General features: G+C 47.9%; 2 protein-coding genes across 15 annotated transcripts in view; one reads left to right on the top strand and one right to left on the bottom strand.

The window, feature by feature from the left end:
- Positions 1 to 10000, bottom strand: part of CSAD (cysteine sulfinic acid decarboxylase) — a 26015-nt gene extending 16015 nt beyond the window's left edge. For 2 of the 13 annotated variants that reach the window (XM_008956431.3, XM_034935780.1), the window contains exon 1: positions 8925 to 9015. Coding sequence is in view for 3 of the 13 variants with exons in the window: in XM_008956433.5 (XP_008954681.1) it covers positions 9584 to 9822 (239 nt within the window). In the remaining 10 variants the exon portion in view is untranslated. Of the gene's footprint in view, positions 1 to 8; positions 8253 to 8924; positions 9016 to 9089; positions 9273 to 9583 lie in introns of those variants that run through there. The other 11 variants (XM_034935776.3, XM_034935779.3, XM_008956428.6 and 8 more) reach the window with 10 other exon arrangements.
- On the top strand, positions 9059 to 19224 carry ZNF740 (zinc finger protein 740). 2 transcript variants are annotated; one of them, XM_034935791.3, is made up of 7 exons: positions 9059 to 9195; positions 10036 to 10351; positions 13231 to 13380; positions 13727 to 13816; positions 14295 to 14418; positions 14732 to 14850; positions 15846 to 19224. In XM_034935791.3, exons 2-7 carry the CDS (start codon positions 10343 to 10345, stop codon positions 15933 to 15935), a joined length of 582 nt encoding a protein of 193 aa, XP_034791682.1. In that variant the 5' UTR covers positions 9059 to 9195; positions 10036 to 10342; the 3' UTR covers positions 15936 to 19224. The 2 variants fall into 2 exon arrangements, with proteins under 2 accessions (XP_034791682.1, XP_034791683.1); XM_034935792.2 differs by having other exon boundaries at positions 10036 to 10549.
- The last annotated feature ends 100 nt before the right edge of the window (positions 19225 to 19324 follow it).

Below are 19324 nucleotides of genomic sequence, written 5' to 3'. Positions count from 1 at the left end.
AAGCTTACCTCTCTGCTCAGGAGAGCCAGAGGCAGGGTGCACAGGTAGCTCCTCAGGACAGCAGGACCAAGATGGCAGAGGAAGTGGGGTGAAAACAGCAGTCACATGGCCATGACATAATTCTCATGACCTTTGCCCTAAAGAGAACTTTGACAGATTTGAGATAGGGACAACAGGGTGAGGCGAAGCTCCCTGAATAATCATTAGCTGACAGAAGATAGGAAATGAGATGAAAGGCAAAACCCGTGCTGCATTAACCCCAGGGTGGCGAGAACCAGAGGGCCAGCGCAGAAGAGGGGACCCGCACTGTGCATCCCAGGTCCCAGCATGGGGGTGTCTGGAGGGCAGACAAGGGTCTGAGAAACTGCCACAGGTGACCTTGGAGACCAAGGGGGAGGGAGTCTCGCTTTTAGATGGAGTCTCGCTCTGTTACCCAGGCTGGAATGCAGTGGCACAATCTTGGCTCACTGCAACTTCTGCCTCCTAGGTTCAAGCGATTCTCCTGCCTCAGCCTCCCGAGTAGCTGGGACTACAGGCGTATGCCACCACACCAGACTAATTTTTGTATTTGTAGTAGAGACAGGGTTTCGCCATGTTGGTCAGGCTGGTCTCGAACTCCTGACCTCAGGTGATCCACCTGCCTCAGCCTCCCAAAGTGCTGGGATTACAGGCGTGAGCCACCACGCTGGCTGACATAAAATCCTTTAGGCAAGCCTCAGAGGCCAATCTCTTTTGCATCCCAACCTCCAGTCTTTTCAGAACTGCCCTGCTTTCTAAAGCCCTCTCCTAGAGCAGGAAGGAAAGGGGTTATATTGAGGAAGCATTTGCTAAACAAGCGCGATCCTGTGCCTTCCGGGCTCAGAGTCTTGTTTGTAGTGAGCACCAACTGTGTTCGCCACATGGTGCTGAGGACTGAGAACGCCCCCTCACCCCACTGGGAGGACACAGACACATGTGCAACAGTTACAGACCAGGGCATGGCTGGATGCCAATCCTAGGTCTCCTCAGAATTCAGGAAAGAAGGAGATGGATGGAGGCTGAAGGCTGAGAAAGACCTGCAGTGGGACTGCAGCTGAATCCTAAAAGAGGGCAGGAGAAATGCAATGGGTGACTGGGAGGAAGAGAGGCATTCAGGGGTAAGAAGAGGAAAGCCTTGAGCTTACAGCAGGAATGAACAGGGCCTGTCCTGAGGTCAGTAGCAACACCGGGCTGGCGGGAGCATGGGAGTGAAGGCAGGGTGGGCAGAGCTTTGTGAGCACATAAGGAGTCATGAGTGCCAGCCAGGCCAAGGAATTGACATTTTATCCTGCAGAAAATGGGAAGTCACTGAAAGATTGTGTGGCAAGTAATAATGTAGTGCAATGGATGCTCTCAGAAGACCAATTTATAGCAGTAGGATGCAGAAGAATTAACAGGCTCTTGCAGTAAATAAGGCAAAAGGCAATCCACACTTGAATAAGAATGATGTTGGTAGGAAAAGACAGAGAGAACAATCTCTGCAGGCGTGCTCATTCCCTGGATTGTGCTGAATTCAACACTTAGGGGAGCTACGTTGCAGGAGAAGGAAGACTCAAAGATGACCCTGGGATTTCAAGCCTGGGAGACTAGAAAAATAATGGCACCCCTCAAAGAAACAGGGATGCAGAAAGGGGAAACTGGATAGAAATAAAGTGGTTATTGCTTGGAAATACTCATCTGAGTGGAGGTCTTCTGGGACTACAGATACTCCTATGGGAGGGGGTCAGGCCCACAGCTCTGATGAGATGCTAGAATGGAAAGCAGGTTTGAGAGTCAGGGTATAGCTGAAGCCTTGTGATGGGCTCCATTCCCTAAAGGAGAGAGCATTCGGAGAGATGGATGGGAGGAGGGAGCAAACACCAAGGCCTGGGGGACCCCCCAAATGACAGGGCAAGAAGATCAAGAAAATCTGGAAAGGGAGCAACCATCCTCAAAATGGGATGGTCTAATATAATCCACTGCCAACAGTCACTAGACCTCACACCACAGTCATGCACCACTTAACGACGTTTCAGTCAACAAGGCTGCAGTGAGCTAAGATCACACCACTGCACTCCAGCCTGGGCAACAGAGCGAGACTCTGTCTCAAAAAATAAATAAATATTAAAAAATAAAGTGTACAATTAAGTGTTTTTTTCATAAATTCACAAAGTTGTTGCAACCATCATCACTATCTAACGCCAGAACATTTTCATCACCGAAAAAAAAACCTCAGTAGCAGTCATTTCCCATTCTCCCCTTCCCCGACCCCTGGCAACTACTAATCTACTTTGTTTCTGTAGATTTGTCTAGTCTGGCCATTTCATGTAAAACGGGTCATACAGGCCAGGCGCGGTGGGTCACGCCTGTAATCCCAGCACTTTGGGAGGCCGAGGCGGGCGGATCACGAGGTCAGGAGATCGAGACCATCCTGGCTAACACGGTGAAACCCCATCTCTACTAAAAATACAAAAAATTAGCCGGGTGTGGTGGCGGGCCCCTGTAGTCCCAGCTACTCTGGAGGCTGAGGCAGGAGAATGGCATGAACCCGGGAGGCAGAGCTTGCAGTGAGCAGAGATCACGCCACTGCACCCCAGCCTAGGCGACAGAGCGAGACTCCATCTCAAAAAAAAAAAAAAGAAAAAAAGAAAATACTGAAAAAGAAGGAAAAAGACTTCAAAATATTCATTTGTGGCTATTTCTGGGTGTTGTTATTATGGATGATTTTTAAGTTTCTTATTTATACACATCTATATTTTTATAACTTTATACAATCATTTCACATTGCTTATGGAATTAAAATAACGGTTCTTTTTAAACAATATAAAAATTGTCCGCGTGTGGTGGCTCACACCTGTAATCCCAGCACTTTGGGATGCTGAGGTGGGTGGATCACCTGAGGTCAGGGGTTTGAGACCAGCCTGGCCAACATGGCGAGACCCCATTTCTACTAAAAATACACAATTAGCCGGGCGTGGTGGCAGGTGCCTGTAATCCCAGCTACTCAGGAGGCTGAGGCAGGATCCACCTGAACCTGTGAGGCGGAGGTTGCAGTGAGCCAAGATGGTACCACTGCACTCCAGCCTGGGCGACAGAGTGGGACTCCATTTCAAATATATATATATATATATATACACACATATATGGAGGAATTAAGGGGGTACAAGAATTCTAAAATATACAAATCATCAGGCTCAAGGAATGTCCCTTGCACATCATGTGGTTTCCCAACTCCTCAATCCACTGTTATCAAAGGTCTAATGGAAGGCAAAGGGAGCCACACACTGCTCATCTCTATTACGCAACCCCTCAACCCCCGCTGGCTCTCAGGGAAGGGAATGGGTTCAGTTTGTTCAGCAAACATTGACTGAGTGTTGTCTACTTCTGAGCGCCTGGCTGGCATTACCCTAGGTGCTGCATCTGCCTTGTGGGCTCCAGCTAACAGGCTGGCAAGAGAGACCTGCATGTAAAATAAAGGGAAATTGCCACAAGAGGGAGTTGAGAGGTCACCATGGAAAGGCAGGAAAGTTCAACTGGCCCAGGACAGGCTTCAAGGACAAAACACTAAGGCTCTCCTTAAGGCAATAGAGAGCTGGTGCAGGAAAAGACTCAGCAGGAGTCATTGCAATGCTATTTGAATAAGTGATGGAGTGGGCCTGAGGGAAGAGGGAGTTAGGGAAGGTCACACAGAAGGAGGCCTGCCTGGGGACAAAGGGATCTAGGCAATTGTCTCCTGAAGCGCTCTCAGCCAGGTTTATGGTTAGAAAGCTAAAGTACTCTGTGCTATCTCCCAATCAACAAACCCCAGTGGCTCCACACCCACATTAATAAAGGCACAAACTCTCCTATGTATACAATCTTTACTCTGCTTCTAGACTGTACTCTCCTGGGTGGAGAGAACTAAGTCTTTTCCTTCATTAAGTAAACTAATAGAAAACAGGGACCCCTCAAATGTTAGTTTCCATCTTCTTGATTATCCTCTCCCCTCCCCCAGGGACTTGCACAGAGGCATTACATAAACATTTGTTAAATCAATCAATGATTTGCAGGTACTGGAAAAAATGCTGCATTCTACTTACATTTGATTTGCATCAACCAAGAATCTGTAGTAATGATAATAGATTTGCAAAGGGTGTTTTTCCTTCTCATTTATTATCTTATTTGACCTTCACAATAGTATTAGAAATTAGCCTAAATAGGTATTTATTCATTCTTGTTTTCAAGATGAGGATTCTTAGCTGAAAGAAGGTGAACTAATTGTCCAAAATTACAAAGGTGACATGGGAACAAGCCTAGATCACTGACTTTCTGACTTTAGGCTACCTCTTCCACTGCATCACAGGTCCGTGTGGCATTTCTCACTATTTCTCACCATTGACAAAATTAACTGCAGCTAAGATAAAGACAGAAACTGAAAATATACAACCATAAGAATACAAGAAGGGGGGGTGGGGGGCGGGCACAGTGGCTCAAGCCTGTAATCCCAGCACTTGGGAGGCCGAGGTAGGTGGATCACCTGAGGTCACCTGAGGTCAGGAGTTCGAGACCAGCCTGACCAACATGGTGAAACCCTGTCTCTACTAAAAATACAAAAATTAGTTGGGTGTGGTGGCGCATGCCTGTAATCCCAGCTACTTGGGAGGCTGAGGCAGAAGAATCGCTTGAACCCGGGAGGCAGAGGTTGCAGTGAGCCAAGATCGCACCATTGCATTCCAGCCTGGGCAGCAAGAGTGAAATTCCATCTCAAAAAAAAAAACAAGAATACCAGAAGGGGCTGGAAGCAGTGGCTCACGCCTGTAATCCCAGCACTTTGGGAGGCCAGGGCGGGTGGATCACGAGGTCAGGAGATCGAGACCATCCTGGCTACTATGGTGAAACCCCATCTCTACTAAAAATACAAAAAATTAGCCCGGCATGGTGGTGGGCACCTGCAGTCCCAGCTACTCAGGAGGCTGAGGCAGGAGAACGGCGAGAACCCGGGAGGCGGAGCTTGCAGTGAGCCGAGATCATGCCACTGCACTCCAGCCTGGGTGACAGAGCGAGACTCCATCTCAAAAAAAAAAAAAAATTATTTATTATTTTAGAGAATAAGTTTTGCTGTATCACCCAGGCTGAAGTGCAGTAGCACAATCATGTCTTACTGCAGCTTCGAACTCTTGGGCTCAAACAATTCTCCCACCTCAGCCTCCTGAGTAGCTAGGACTACAGGCACATGCCAGCATGCCGGGTTAATTTTTTAATTTTTTGTAAACAGGGTCTCACTATGTTGCCCAGGCTGGTCTTAAACTCTTGGCTTCAAGCAATCCTCCCACCTCAGCCTCCCAAAGCACTGGGATTACAGGTGTGAGCCACCTCGCCTGGCCAAAATATAATGTTTTTATTGTGAATCAGATTATTTATTCTATGGTATTTTAGTGTTGGTTATATTCTTATATTTTATTTATATAATTTTTGTTTGTTAATCTGACATCTGGTCATGTTGCTGAAGTCCATAGTTTTGATACATTGTCAATCGTTTCTCTTTGTAAGATGAATATATATGAAATCAAGGAGGCTTTAGGGTGGCCAGGAGCTCTCCTAAAATCTTAGTTTTAGTAGTAAACATCCCTGGCTTGTTCCTATCAAAGACAGAAATGTTTCAAATATTTTCCCATAAAGCATGACTTTTGTCTCAAAAGCTGAAAGGTAAGTGAAAAAGAGAAAATATTTTAAATGCAGACGACAAAGAATAGTTATTATCCATAACACAGACAGGATTTCTACCATCAATAAGAAATATACAAATGATCTACCTTTTTTTAATGGACAAAGGATATGAACAGACAGTTTACAAAAACAATTAAAATGGTCAAAGAGCAATAAAATAGTCCCACCTATTTGGAAGGCTGAAGTGGGAGGATCACTTGAGCTCATGAGTTGGAAACCAGCCTAAGGCAACAAAGCGTGGAGACCCATCTATTTATTTATTTATTTATTTATTTATTTATTTATTTATTTATTTTTTGAGACAGAGTTTCGCTCTTGTTGCCCAGGCTGGAGTGCAATGGCACAATATGGGCTCACTGCAACCCCCGCCTCCCGGGTTCAAGTGATTCTCCTGCCTCAGCCACCTGGTAACTGGGATTACAGGTACGTGCCACCAAGCCCGGCTAATTTTTTTGTATTTTTAGTAGAGATGGGGTTTCTCCATGTTGGCCCAGCTGGTCTCAAACTCCTGGCCTCAGGTGATCCGCCCACCTCGGTCTCCCAAAGTGCTGGGATTACAGGCGTGAGCCACCGTGCCTGTCCAGAGACCCATCTCTTAAAAAAAAAAAAAGGCAATAAGAGAATATTAACTTCACTATTAATGACATGAAAATTAAAACAAATACTATTTTTCACCTATTAAACTAGTAACTGTATAAAAAATTCATAGCATACACTAAACATTGCCAAAGTTGTAGGAATAGGGAACATTCACACACGGTTCTGAGTAAACATGGGAGTTGTTACAAACTTTTACAATTCATTTTCACAGACTGTATTAAAATTTACATATCCGGCCAGGCATGGTGGCTCAATCCTGTAATCCTAGCACTCTAGGAGGCCAAGGCCAATGGATAGCTTGAGCCTAGGAATTCGAGACCAGCCTGGGCAACATGGCAAAACCCTGTCTCTACAAAAAACAAAAAAACAAAAAAAAACACTACAAAATTAGCCAGGCACAGTTGCCCACATCTGTAGTCCCAACTACTTGGGAGGCTAAGATGGGAGGATTCCTTGAGCCCAGGAGGTTGAGGCTGCAGTGTGCCCTGATTGCACCATTGCACTCCAGCCTGGGCGACACACCAAGACCCTATCTTTAAACAGAATGAAAATAGGGCCGGGTGTGGTGGCTCACACCTGTAATCCCAGCACTTTGGGAGGCCAAGGTGGGTAGATGACCTGAGGTCAGGAGTTCAAGACCAGCCTAACCAACATGGTGAAACTCCATCTCTACTAAAAAATACAAAAAAATTAGCCGGGCTGGCGGCAGGCGCCAGCTACTCAGGAGGCTAAGCCAGGAGAATTGCTTGAACCTGGGAGGTGGAGGTTGCAGTGAGCCAAGATTGTGCCATTGCACTCTAGCTTGGGTGACAGAGTGAGACTCCATCTCAAAAAAATAAAAAAATAAAAATAAATTTAAATAAAAGCACATATCCTATCTATAAATCCTTATAAATGCAAAAGGTAACTTTTTTTTCTTTTTTGAGACAGAGTTTCACTCTTATTGCCCAGGCTGGAGTGCAAAGGCACGACTCTCGCCTCACCACAACTCCCGCCTCCCGGGTTCAAGTGATTCTCCTGACTCAGCCTCTCGAGTAGCTGGGATTACAGGCATGTGCCACCACGCCCGGCTAATTTTGTATTTTTAGAAGAGACGCGGTTTCTCCATGTTGGTCAGGCTGGTCTGGAACTCCCGACCTCAGATGATCCGCCCACCTCGGCTTCCCAACGTGCTGGGATTACAGGTGTGAGCCACCCTGCCCGGAGCAAAAAGATAACTATTTAAGGATGTTCATTATTGTATTGTTTATAAAGCAAAAAAATCTGAAACCTAAATGTTCATCAAGATGGGACAAGGCACACACATAAACTGGAATACTGTGCAACAGTTTTTTAAATGTTAGCTGACTCAGATGTCTAAAATACACTGTATGGCGCATTACAGGTGCTCAATAAATACTGGTTGAAAAGATTTTTGTATGAACACAGAAAAAAGCCTAAAAGCATATATACCAAACTGGTAAGAATGATTCCCCTCAGGAGCATGGGATAAGTAGAGGGGGAGAAGAACCATTTTGTGTCTTTTATACTTTTGCGTTGTGTCGATTTGTAAAATAAGTAGGAGCTAATTTTCAAAAAAGATTTAAAAGACTTATTCCTGGTGATGTTTCTTTATCTCTCTCTTTCTCCATTTTGTCTCTATTTTAGAATGATCCTAAAACACAAAAAACGTACTTTCAATGGCCCAAATCATGGAGTGGCTCAGGGAAATGAAATCTGTCTACAAAAAAAAAAAAAGTTGAGAATCCTTGTCTTTTTTTCATCATAGAGTTTTTTTTTCTTTTGGTATCACCATTACTTCTCCTAAAGTCACGACATAATATCACCTACAGCAGAAATGAGGACTTAAGTGGAATTGACATCTCCTTCCATCAAGCGCATTTGCAGTCCACCTTTAGCAGGACCTCTCTCTAATGGCTAAGGCTAGGCAGAAGAATTTGAAGACAGTCTGGTTTCCATTTTCCTAATGCAGCCTGGCCCAAGAGCCAGGACTCCCATAAGACTAGTCTACTGTGGGAGTCAGGGTCTTTTCCACGTGTGGAGGCTAGTGTTTGATGCTGGACGGCCTGGAATAAAGGGCGAAGGGGAGAAGGTAACCAGGCTGGCCTCGGGATTCGCAGAGGAGGGCTGGGGCTTTGACTTCTGCAGGGAGGTGAGCAGTGTGGCCAAGGGCTACTCAAGGAACGCCTCTGCGAGAACACTCCTTTTCAGACTGTGGTTGAGCGCACAAGGCAAGAGTGTGCGAAGAAAAGTTAACGCCTCTCCCAGCTGACCCCAAACTTTGCTAATCTGGGCCTGACGGAAAAAATTCGGAGAACCACCTCGGCCGAGTTACGTGAAAAGGCTGGGTACGAACTACTCTGGCTCTACTTGGGGCGCCGGCTCAGAGCGATGGGCAGGACGTCCGCGACGAAGAAAGAGTGACGACGATTCTTCAAGGAGTCTGAACCAGCTCACCCAGCAAACCCTCCTCCCATCGAGCACCCAGCGTACAATCATCGAAGGGCCGAGGGTCCTGCCCTCAGTCTCGATGGCGGCCGGGGCGCGCCCCGGCCACGGCGCACGCGCGGGCCTCAGCGCTCCCTCCTCCAGGCCCTCGGCGCACGGCGCCGCCCACTCACCCAGCTGCACCTCTCCGTGCGTCCCCAACCTCACCCGCTCTGAGGCTGCCCCCACTAGTCTAGCTGCCGAGCCCGGAAGTGGATGCAGCCGCTCGGCGGAGAGGACGAGGGGGAGGGGGAAGTGCTTCCGGGGAAACGGGCCGGGGTTGGTGTTTGTAAACTTGCCTCGGTCCCGGTGGGGGCAGCCGCGGCGGTGGGGTTGGCAGGGTGTGCTGGGGCCTGGAGGAGGCGCCGCGCAGCCGGGGAGCCAGCGGGAGGCCGCGCCTGGCAGGTAGGAGCACGCCCCAAAGACCGCAGCGTCGTCCGTACAGACGGCAGCGCTTCTGTAGCTCGCAAGCCGTGGGGTGCCGCGCGGGAAGGGGGAGGGGAGGGGAGGAGGGGCGCGTGGCGAAGGGAGGGGGATCTCCGGGGGAGGGAGGGGAAAGGCCGTGCGCGCACACCGCCCCCTGCCCGCGCGTCCCGCCGCGTCCCCGGCCCGGGAGAGGGCTCTCGGAGGGGACGCGGGCGCGAGCACGCACCTCGCGCGCTTCTCGGCACTCTCCGGCTCTGCTCCCGGTTGGTGCAGCGGGTGCAGAGGCTGGCTGGCCGGAGCGAGGCGGGCGACACGCCGCGCCGGGCTTCGCCTGCCTGTCCTCCACCTCCGCAGCGAGTTTCCCTACCTTCGGGCGGACGCGGAGAACGCACACGTGTGGGCACTGCCAGTCCCGTTTCTGCCCGCCACCGAAGCACCCAGCGATGGCCCTTGAGCTTTCCTCCACCCTAGTCTTGCCGCCTCTGTAAAGTGCGAGCTTTTCGGGCCGGCCCACTGGGCACAAAAGCCCCAAAGGGTCTCCGCCCCCTTCTTCCATTCCTGAGATGGCAAATCCAAGCAACTTTCCTTTTGGCAGAGTTCCTCCATAGGCGGCCCCAATTACTTTTGCTCCTGTTGGCTTCCACTCCTTGCCCAGGAGACCAGTTCCTCCTATTGACCTAGAAAGAAAACTCTTCTTGACTCATGTCCTCGTTCTGAGCTTCACAGAGAGCGCCCAGCAAAAAAAAAAGTTCATATCGCACGTTGTAATGGCCTGAAGATGTTGCATTTAGCAGCCCCCCTCTTCCTTTCTGGTTTCAGGTTTCTGAAACAGATCGTGAGCTTCATCAAGAGAATTCAACTGGAAAACCAAGACTGGTAGACTCTCTTTTTCTTCAGACAATAGGCAGGAGCCAGGCAGAGTCCAGGGATTCTTGGAACACCTATCTTTTCTTCGGAGGACACTAAGTTCTATTTGAAAACAAAGTTCAATATGGCAACAGGACTGATGGGACACGAAGGAGTCGCTACCGTGATTTGGTGACAGTTCTTCAAAACGACAGTGTCTCAAGGAAAGGTGGACCTAGGAACTCCTGAACTTTTGGGTTGCCTTAAGTGAGAAATCAGCATGGCTCAGGTAAAAAGCTCTAGAGTCCTCCTCCAAGATAACTGGGAAGCCTGTTTGCAGTTTCACTCTTGAATGCTGCCTTAGTCAACATATTGACCAACCCCAGTGATCCAAGCTCTGTATTAAGCACCAGGGGCAGATCTAGAGGAAGGAAAGGAGACAGGCCACAGCCCCTGCCTTCAGGGAGCTTCCAGTCAAATGAAGGAGGTAGGCTATACTGCATCACAGGCACTGATGGGACATTTGCAAAGCAACGTGTACTCAGTTTACATTTAGTACATTAAGTGCTGAGGGGTGTAAGGGAGTGAATAGTATGGTGAATGCTTCTTTTGTTTTTTTCCAACAGGAATTTATTGAGTTCCTGTTGCATGCAAGGCATTGTGCTGGGAATACAAAGATGAATACGATTGTCCTTGTCCCCAGTGAGCTTCCAGGCTAGTTGGGGTCGGGAGAGGGATGGAAAGCCATTTATTTTTATATTCACAATGCCTTGTATAGTGGCTGGCTAGTAGTAGAGACTCTGAATCTGTTGATTGAGGAATGTGCAATAATAGGGGTATGTACATAGGAGAGAACAGTACTTCTGCTTGGATAGAAAAAGAAGATGAAGGTTGAAAGATGCATAGGATTTTGCTAAACAAGCGAGAAGGGTGTTTGGACAAAAGGAACAGCATGGGCAGGAGCTTAGAGTCATGGGAAAATGTGATGAGGTTCCGAGTACTGCAGGTTGTTTGATAGTTACGGAGTAAGGGATTTAAATGGGGATAGTTATGGAGGTAGTATTGACAGTGATAGGTGAGGAAGTTGTTCCCTGCAGTAAGCAGAGTGTAACCCAAAGGCCTTTTATGCCTCGCTAAGTTAAGCAGCAGAGTAGCATCAGATCAGTGTTATGTAGAAGGTCATTTTTGTGGAGGTAGAGGATGGACTGGAGAGACAGAATGAGCAGATAGGCTGTTGTAGTCATCTGAGTAGAATAGCTATGTGCACACATCTCCAGAGCTTCTCCCAGCTTGCTTCTAGGGAACCTCCCCTACCAGTCTCACCAGGATGGCAGTCTGATTGTAGTATAATTGGCTTTCCTCCAGCTGCTTCTGAATGCACAGCTTCTTCCTTTCCATATAGAATAGGAGCCTGTCAGTTTCTTCTTTCTTTGTTTTTTGCAACCCGCTTCTCAGCATTGTATTCAGTCTTCTGAGAATGCTGCCTTCCACTAAGGACTGAACTTTGTGCTAGACACTGTTAAGCGTTTTACGTCTTAGTTTACTTTTCATCAACCCTGTAAGGATAAGCATTATGACAGGCATTTTTCATGTAAGGAAACTAAGGCTTGCAAAGGTGGAATAACTTGCCCGAGATTATAGAGTGCAAACAGCTGAGCTAAGATTTTAACTCTGGATCTTTCACTCCAAAGTCCCAGAAGGTGGAGGGAGGGGTCCCAGAATGTACTGATCATCTAAAAGGAATTTCTTCATAAATTTGTGAGTTTGCTGACCAACGATTTCTTAAAATTTTTTTTTTCAGTAAGAAAAGTATTTTCTTTAATGCCGGCTAACCGAAGTCAGTTTGAAGAATGTAGCAGTTTTCTGGAAATTTACTTAAACATACCTTACTTAAGTAATTGTTTAAATTATATATGGAGCAAGGAATGTGAAAAAATGTGATCATACAAGCACACATATAAATGGCCTAAGAGGTCAAGAGAAATACTGAACTCCAAAAATCATATCAGTTGCAATTGGTAAATACTTAGGGAGTTTAAAATCTAAAGGGAGAAATAGCCTGTAGTCCCAGGACTTTAGGAGACTGAGGCTGGAGGATTGTTTAAGCTCAGGAGTTCCACACCAGCCTAGGCAACATGGTGAAACCCTGTCTCTATAAATACAAAAAAAAATAGCCGGGTGTGGTGGCATTCTCCTGAAGTCCCAGTTACTCAGGAGGTAGAGGTAGAAGGATCGCTTAAGCCAGGGAGGTCAAGAGTGCAGTGAGCCGAGATCGTGCCACTGCACTCCAGCCTGGGCGACAGAGTGACACCCTGTCTCAACCAACAAGCAAAAAATGAAACAAACCGATAGAAAATACAGTTGGCACCAGCAAGATCTGCCAATCAGAAGTGGGCTCTGAAGCTAAGGGGGGTGTGTGTGTGTGTGTGCTCTGAAGCTAAGGGGTGTGTGTGTGTGTGTGTGTGTGAGTGTGTGAGTGAGTGACGGAGGGAGTCTCACTCTGTTGCCCAGGCTGGAGTGCAGTGGCGTGATTTCTGCTCACTGCAGCCTCCGCCTCCCGGGTTCAAGCAGTTCTTCTGCCTCAGCCTCCCGAGTAGCTGGGACCGCAGGTGTGTGCCACCACACCTGGCTAATTCTTGTATTTTTAGTAGAGACAAGGTTTCACCTATTGTCCAGGCTTGTCTCGAACTCCTGACTTCGTGATCCGCCCGCCTCATTCTCCCAAAATGCTGGGATTATAGGTGTGAGCCACTGCACTCGGCCCAGCTGAGGGCTGTTGAGGGAGGAAGGAGGAAGGTCCTGAAGGAATCTCCTGTGTCAGTGGGTTAGCAAGATGGAACCTCATACCCACTCACAGTTAAGGCCTAGAAATACCTTCAAAGAAATATGTAGCCACACACTGCCTAGTGCTGATGACAAAGGTGTCAGTAATACTTGATTATTTACTTGATCTGTATTTAAATGCTGAAGGATGACAAGATAAGTCGTTCCTGGTGAGATGAGTTAGGGAGGACTCTTGAAGGAAGCAAGGCTTTGGCAGTGAGGAGGGACATTCCCTGGAGAGAAGCAGTTTGTAGCAGGGTGTAAAAGGTAGTTCTATAGAGGATGGCAGTCTGTTTTTGCCCTGCCCTGCCAGGTGACCTGACACCTCATCTCCTTTCAACTTAGGCAAGTCTCCTGGCTTGTGAAGGCCTAGCAGGTGTGAGTTTGGTTCCCACTGCAGCCAGCAAGAAGATGATGCTGAGCCAGATTGCCAGCAAGCAGGCCGAGAATGGCGAGCGGGCAGGTAGCCCTGATGTGCTGAGGTGCTCGAGTCAGGTACAGCGCTTGAGTCCATTGTGGCACCTGGGGATCGGGTGGCCCAAGCTCTCTGCCAGGAGATACCAAGCTCTGATTCCTTGATGCTTCCGCATAGGGAAGTGGGGCAAGGGGATCCAGCTGGGGAATGGATGAACATTGGTATTTCAGAAAGCTAAGGAAGGTCTTTTGTGTACCTTCAACTCTTTTAAGACCAGGTGCTTGGAGAGGAAATAGTTGTATACTTCCTCTAAGCTTTCGGGGCAGGTGGTTTACTCTCATTTATGAATTTTGTCTGAGAGCTGCATTGGGTCTCATCTCATGTTCCGAGATGGGCTATGAGTTTAGATTTGATTTGTCTTCAAAGGGTCACCGAAAAGACAGTGATAAGTCCCGGAGCCGCAAAGATGATGACAGCTTGTCTGAGGCCTCTCATTCAAAAAAGACTGTTAAAAAGGCAGGTAATGGGGTGATCCCCCAAACTCATACAGTTTGGTAATGGGGTAATATTCCTCCTTCTTCCCTCTACCATGTAACCTGGAGCTTTCCCTAGATGCTTTGATCTCTGATAGCCAGTGAGTGAGTCCCCCAGATTTCATCCAGAGACTGCCTTGGTAGTTGATCTCCTGCCTTGCTGGAACAGTAATGGTACAGGTTGGGGAGCATGAGATCCCAGATCCCGAGGCATGGGGGCAGGCAGGCTTCAGCTCAAGTCATACTCAGACTGCTGGGTTTGACAGGATAGACAGCTTACCCACTCCACCTCCTTCCCCAAAGGGTCTCTTAACCTCCATGGAGTACAGGAGATGGCAGCACCTTTAGACAGCATCAGAGAGGTTCCTTTCTCCAACAGCTGGAAGTGGACCCAGAGTAGAACAGTGTCTCCAGGAAGAGGGCAGTGGTGGCCTCATGACTTGCCTGATTATTGCCCCCAGGTGGTGGTAGTGGAACAAAATGGTTCTTTTCAAGTAAAGATTCCCAAAAATTTTGTTTGTGAACACTGCTTTGGAGCCTTTCGGAGCAGTTACCACCTAAAGAGGCACATCCTTATTCACACTGGTAAGTCTCTTGTTTATATTCAAAAGGGGGAGAATAGTCTATCGCTTGTATTCCATGTCTGTTTGTGGCTCTAGTTGGGTTTATTTTAATGGGTAAGTATTAGAAATGAAGGAAGAAGATAAGTCAATGAAGCAGAGAGATTGCATGGCTTTGTATCTGGTGTCACTGAGACCAGCACCTTTGGGGACCTCTCCCCATTTATGATCACTTAGGTGTCTACACATTACTAAGAGTTAAAATTTCTGAGAAAACTGGAATGAGGTCCCTACCGTACATACCTCCCCACATTCACTTCTCTGTCCACCTGGGCCAGGTGAGAAGCCATTTGAATGCGATATATGTGATATGCGTTTCATCCAGAAGTACCACCTGGAACGCCACAAGCGTGTGCACAGTGGTGAAAAGCCTTACCAGTGTGAACGGTGTCATCAGGTAAGGCTCATCCCTGCTACAATCCCCCCCACACACTTTTCCTTCCCCAAGAATCAGGGCCACCCTCCACTCCTGCCTGACAAAAGAGCCACCAGCGTTACTCGCCATAATAGTTAACACATCGGGGTGAAGTGCATCTGTCTGGCCTTATGCAGCTGATCATGGGGAGCAGCAATTAGAACATTGTAATAATAATAATAATAATAGCATTCCATGATCACTTACTCTATGCCAGGCACTGTGAGAGCATACTTTACATAGATGATTTTATTTAATCCTCACATTGACTCCCTAAGGTAGCTGTATTGTCCTTATTTCACGTATGGGAAAATTGAGATTCAGAGAAGTTAAGTTTCCCAGGGACACCGCAGATCACGAACAGAGCTGGGATTCAGTCCAACTTCAGAGCTAGTGCACTTTGGAGGAAGAGATACAATCTTTGCCCTGGGGGTCAGTATCTGATCTGATGAGAATGTAAGAGCTGGGGCCAAAACAAGACAAGAACAAGAGATGAGAAATGATAATAGCTAACACTTCCTGGACGCATTGCTAGGTCCCAAGCTTTGCTCTGCACTCTTACACTGAATCTTCAGACGCTAGAATAAAAGCTCCATGAGGGCAGAGACTTTGTTCCTCTGGTTCTCTACTCTGTATCTGCCTTGAGATAGATACTCAATAAATCTTTGATGAATAAAGCAGCTGTACTGTGAGTAGGTACTTTTAGCCTCGCTTTGCAGTTTTGCAGATGAGTATGCAGATTCTGGGCTGTTAGGTAACTTGCCCAAGGTCACACAGCTGCTGAGTGATAGAGCCAAGATTCAGCCCCAGGCGGTCTGGCCAGAGAGCTTGCATTCTCCACCACCGTGTGCTCCTGCTGTCTGTGCACGTGCTGAGGGGATGGAGAATGTGGTATCTGCCTCCTGTGAGAGGAATGAGTTAGCCAACAGGTAGCTGCGTTTGTCTGCTCAGGCACTTAACCCTCCCTTTCTTCTCAGTGTTTTTCTCGGACAGATCGATTACTCAGACACAAACGGATGTGCCAAGGGTGCCAGTCCAAGACTTCCGACGGGCAGTTTTCTCTATAGGCGCAAGGGGCCCTGGGTGGTGGGAGTGATCAGAAGAACCTGCCGAAGAGCACACCCCCTCTGGTCTGATGGTCCCACCACCGCCCCATGTGAACCTGTCCCACTCCTGGAGGAGTGGACCTAGGAGACCAGAAGAGTGCATCAGGGGACAGTGGCCCCAGAACCTCAGCTCTGTAAATAATCTGAGACTATGAGTATCTCGGGGAAGTTCTTACAGCATTCCTGGGTAGGGGAGCTAGTCCCTGGACCCTTGGCTGAGGTCATAGGTGGGGACTCAAGGTACAGGACCAAGACTGAAGTGTGGCTCCCACAACCTTGGACTCCAGCTGGCAGCTGAAATGGAAAAGATTGGGGAAGGGGATTTGTTTGTTCTGTTCTTGTTTTTGTTTATCCAAAAGCAACTTCAGCAGGTAAACTGTGGATACAGGTAATCCAGAGGCATAAGAGTCCTGGTCCAAAGTAGGGACTATAGCTGGTCCAGCTCTCCCCAAAAATTGGGTTTTTAGTTGCAGTAGCTCCTCAGTGTTTCACAATCCTGCACTTCGCCTCCTTTTTGAGGAAGAATAAGATCAGGAATGGCAGCTGAGCTTACTTTGGCTTCCTTATACACTGTAGGGACAAAAGGAAAAATGGGGTGGAGCAGACAAGGGCTGGATCCAAAAAGTGGATGGCACCTCTTCCTTCCTCAAGGGAAAAGGAAGAGTTGTGCCTGTGGGTGTTGTCATGGCCCATGTCACATTGGCACCTGATGGCATCAGCTCAAATGCCTTTAGGAGGAAACTTGGGTGAGAGTGGCCCATGAAGCCCTTTTCTTCTTTTTTTGGGGAGTCGGTCTTGGAGATGGTTTGTGGCTACCTCGCTGCCATTGACTCCTAAAGTGAGACAGATGTATTGAGCAAGGAGTCATGGAAGTCAAAGTGGGTTCTCTCTCCTTGTGCCCTCTTAGGAACAACCCAAGACTGGTCCCAAGTTGGCTAACAGCTGCTCAAGAAACAAAGGAATCTGGGGTCTTCTGACATGCCTGTTGAGCAGTAGGAGCTGTTCTCCCTCCCCAAGTCCTATCACTGTATTCAGGTAGAGGAGGTAGGGAGGGGTCTGTCCTTTGGTCCCAAAAAACAAGATCTCGGCTTGCTTCCTGATGGCCATCCCTACCCATCACAGTGTGGGGGATGGGGGTGGGGGTGCTGCAGAGAAAAGACTAAAGAAGAAACCTAATGTAGGTTCCATTCTTAACCATATTCTTTGCTCCTCTCTGCTCCAATACCACCACCTTGTCCACTCCCAACAAAGTAATCAGGGGTGTGTGTGTGTGTGTGTGAGAGTATGTGTGAGATATGAATGCATGTATTTGTATGCTTGCAGGAGATGGCATATTATTGAGCCAAACCCTTCTCTGGCCCTCACCTTCAGGGAGGATGAGTGGAAAATAGCCTCCTCTTGCCCAAACATGAAGGGTGCTTGAGGTCTCAGCAGGAGCTGAAGAACACAATTTAGGGAACAGAAGGGCTTTTGTTTTGGAGGGTTTTTTTTTTTTTTAAGATGAATTCAACAGCCTGGTGGTTAGGATGTTTCTAACCCAAGCCAGGGCTTGTGAACATGAATTTTCTAAGGTGAAATAAACTTTTTCTTTCTGCTAAAGAAAGAATCCTTATGGGAAGTTTTGGGGTTTGGTTGACCCCCCACTGTAACCTGACCTGACCTGTGGCGGGTACGGGAACTGTCTTAGTAATCATGGAGACTGGGTGAACCTGAGTGCCAAGCTGTCAGTAGGGTCTGAGATGGGAAACTCCTGGAAGTATGATTTCATTTCCCAGAAAATGTAAAGAGTGGATACCAGCAATGATTCCTGGCTGTTACCTATTCTGGAGGGGTGGGGTTGGGGAGGGGGTTGTCCATACCTCTGTGGTATGAGTATTTCAGGGAAAAAGAAAGCAGGCATGGCACCCATTCCATTTTCCCTGACAGCATCTGAGATCCTTTTGGGGAGACGCTGAGGAGTGTTTGCTGCCATGTACTCTTATAGCTCTATGCTGACACTCCCATTTGATGTGGTCCAGAACTTAGACCTCAGTCCTTGGATCAGCCCTGTGGTCCCTGCAAGCAGGAGCATCTTTCTGCATGTGAGCCAGCCCCCTTCCTGTTCAAGGGTTCTGCTGGATCTGGGGTTTTCCTGTCCTTCACTTCTGGGATGATTCACCCCACATCTTCCAGCACCCTGTAAACCATTTTAAAATATTTAGAAAACTATCCTCCCAAAAATGCTTTTGAAAATGAGAGGCCTCTGTCCCTGCCACTTACAGCTAGTCTCTTTGGGATAGGGGTGTATGTGGAGAGATTCATGTAAGTCTCACATGAGTGACCTGTGCCCCTATGTGTACTAATGTGTGTACTGGGTCAGAAGGTGCCCTGGGTTCCCACAGACCTTGGTTTCCTGCCTGGGTGGGTGGGAGGGAGGGAACTTCAGAGAGTATGTGCGAACAGCCATAGCAGAGCCACCCCTGCCAAGGACCCAGTGAGGGAAACTCAGGAGCAGGTGGTTGGTTCAGTTCCCGCACTGATGTCTGGGGCAATGCATGTGTGAGAAGAGAGGCGCAAAGCAGTGAAAGGAGTGATTTGGCATCCAGAGGGCCCGGGAGCCCCACGGATACCCCAGGGAAGCCACTGACTCACACTGTTGCAGAGGCTCCTGGGCCCAATGCCCCACCCCTGCTGGCCAGCATGGGGCCTAGCACTGGAAGATGCCTCAGGTGTGTTTGGAGTGGGGAAAACGGAAATAGGGCACGCTCTCAAAGACCAGGATAGAGAGTCAGGGAACCTGGGAAAGAGTAGTGCCAGTTCCGGGTAGGCTGCTGCACCAGGCCCTACCAGCTCAGGCTATAAACAGTCTGCTTTGCCCCAAGTCTTTTCCGTCCACCCCCAACAGCCTTGTCATCACTTAGCTACTGATCACGCCCATGGCTTGACATTGGAGGGTTACATTAGTGGAGTCCGCCACAGCTTCGAACCCTCTCCCCAGATGCCCTTTGCCTCTGCTGTGGCCCTGGGGTTTTATCAACTGTCCCCTTCCTATCCTCCTCTCCACCCTGTTTTTTGTTTTGTTTTTTTTAAATAATATACTTATTTTGCTATGGGGGAGGGGAATATCAAATGGACAAGATCACTTTTAAATGGTAGTTTTTATAAGATGTTATAAACTTGTATCTTTTTACCATTAAAGTGCAGTGTATGTTCCTTCGTGATATATTTAGGATATTTAAATAAAAGGAAAATGGGGCTTTTCTACATACTATCTCCTCTTTGGGGAAGCTTTTTCATACTGGTTTTAGTTGTTTTCCTTTTTTCTCCCTACATAATCACCCCACAACTTCCAGCACCCTATAAGCCATTTT

This window comes from Pan paniscus, chromosome 10, assembly GCF_029289425.2.
Source record: "Pan paniscus chromosome 10, NHGRI_mPanPan1-v2.0_pri, whole genome shotgun sequence".
In the NCBI taxonomy this organism is placed as follows: Eukaryota; Metazoa; Chordata; class Mammalia; order Primates; family Hominidae; genus Pan; species Pan paniscus.
This window is presented reverse-complemented; position numbering and strand designations above follow the sequence as displayed.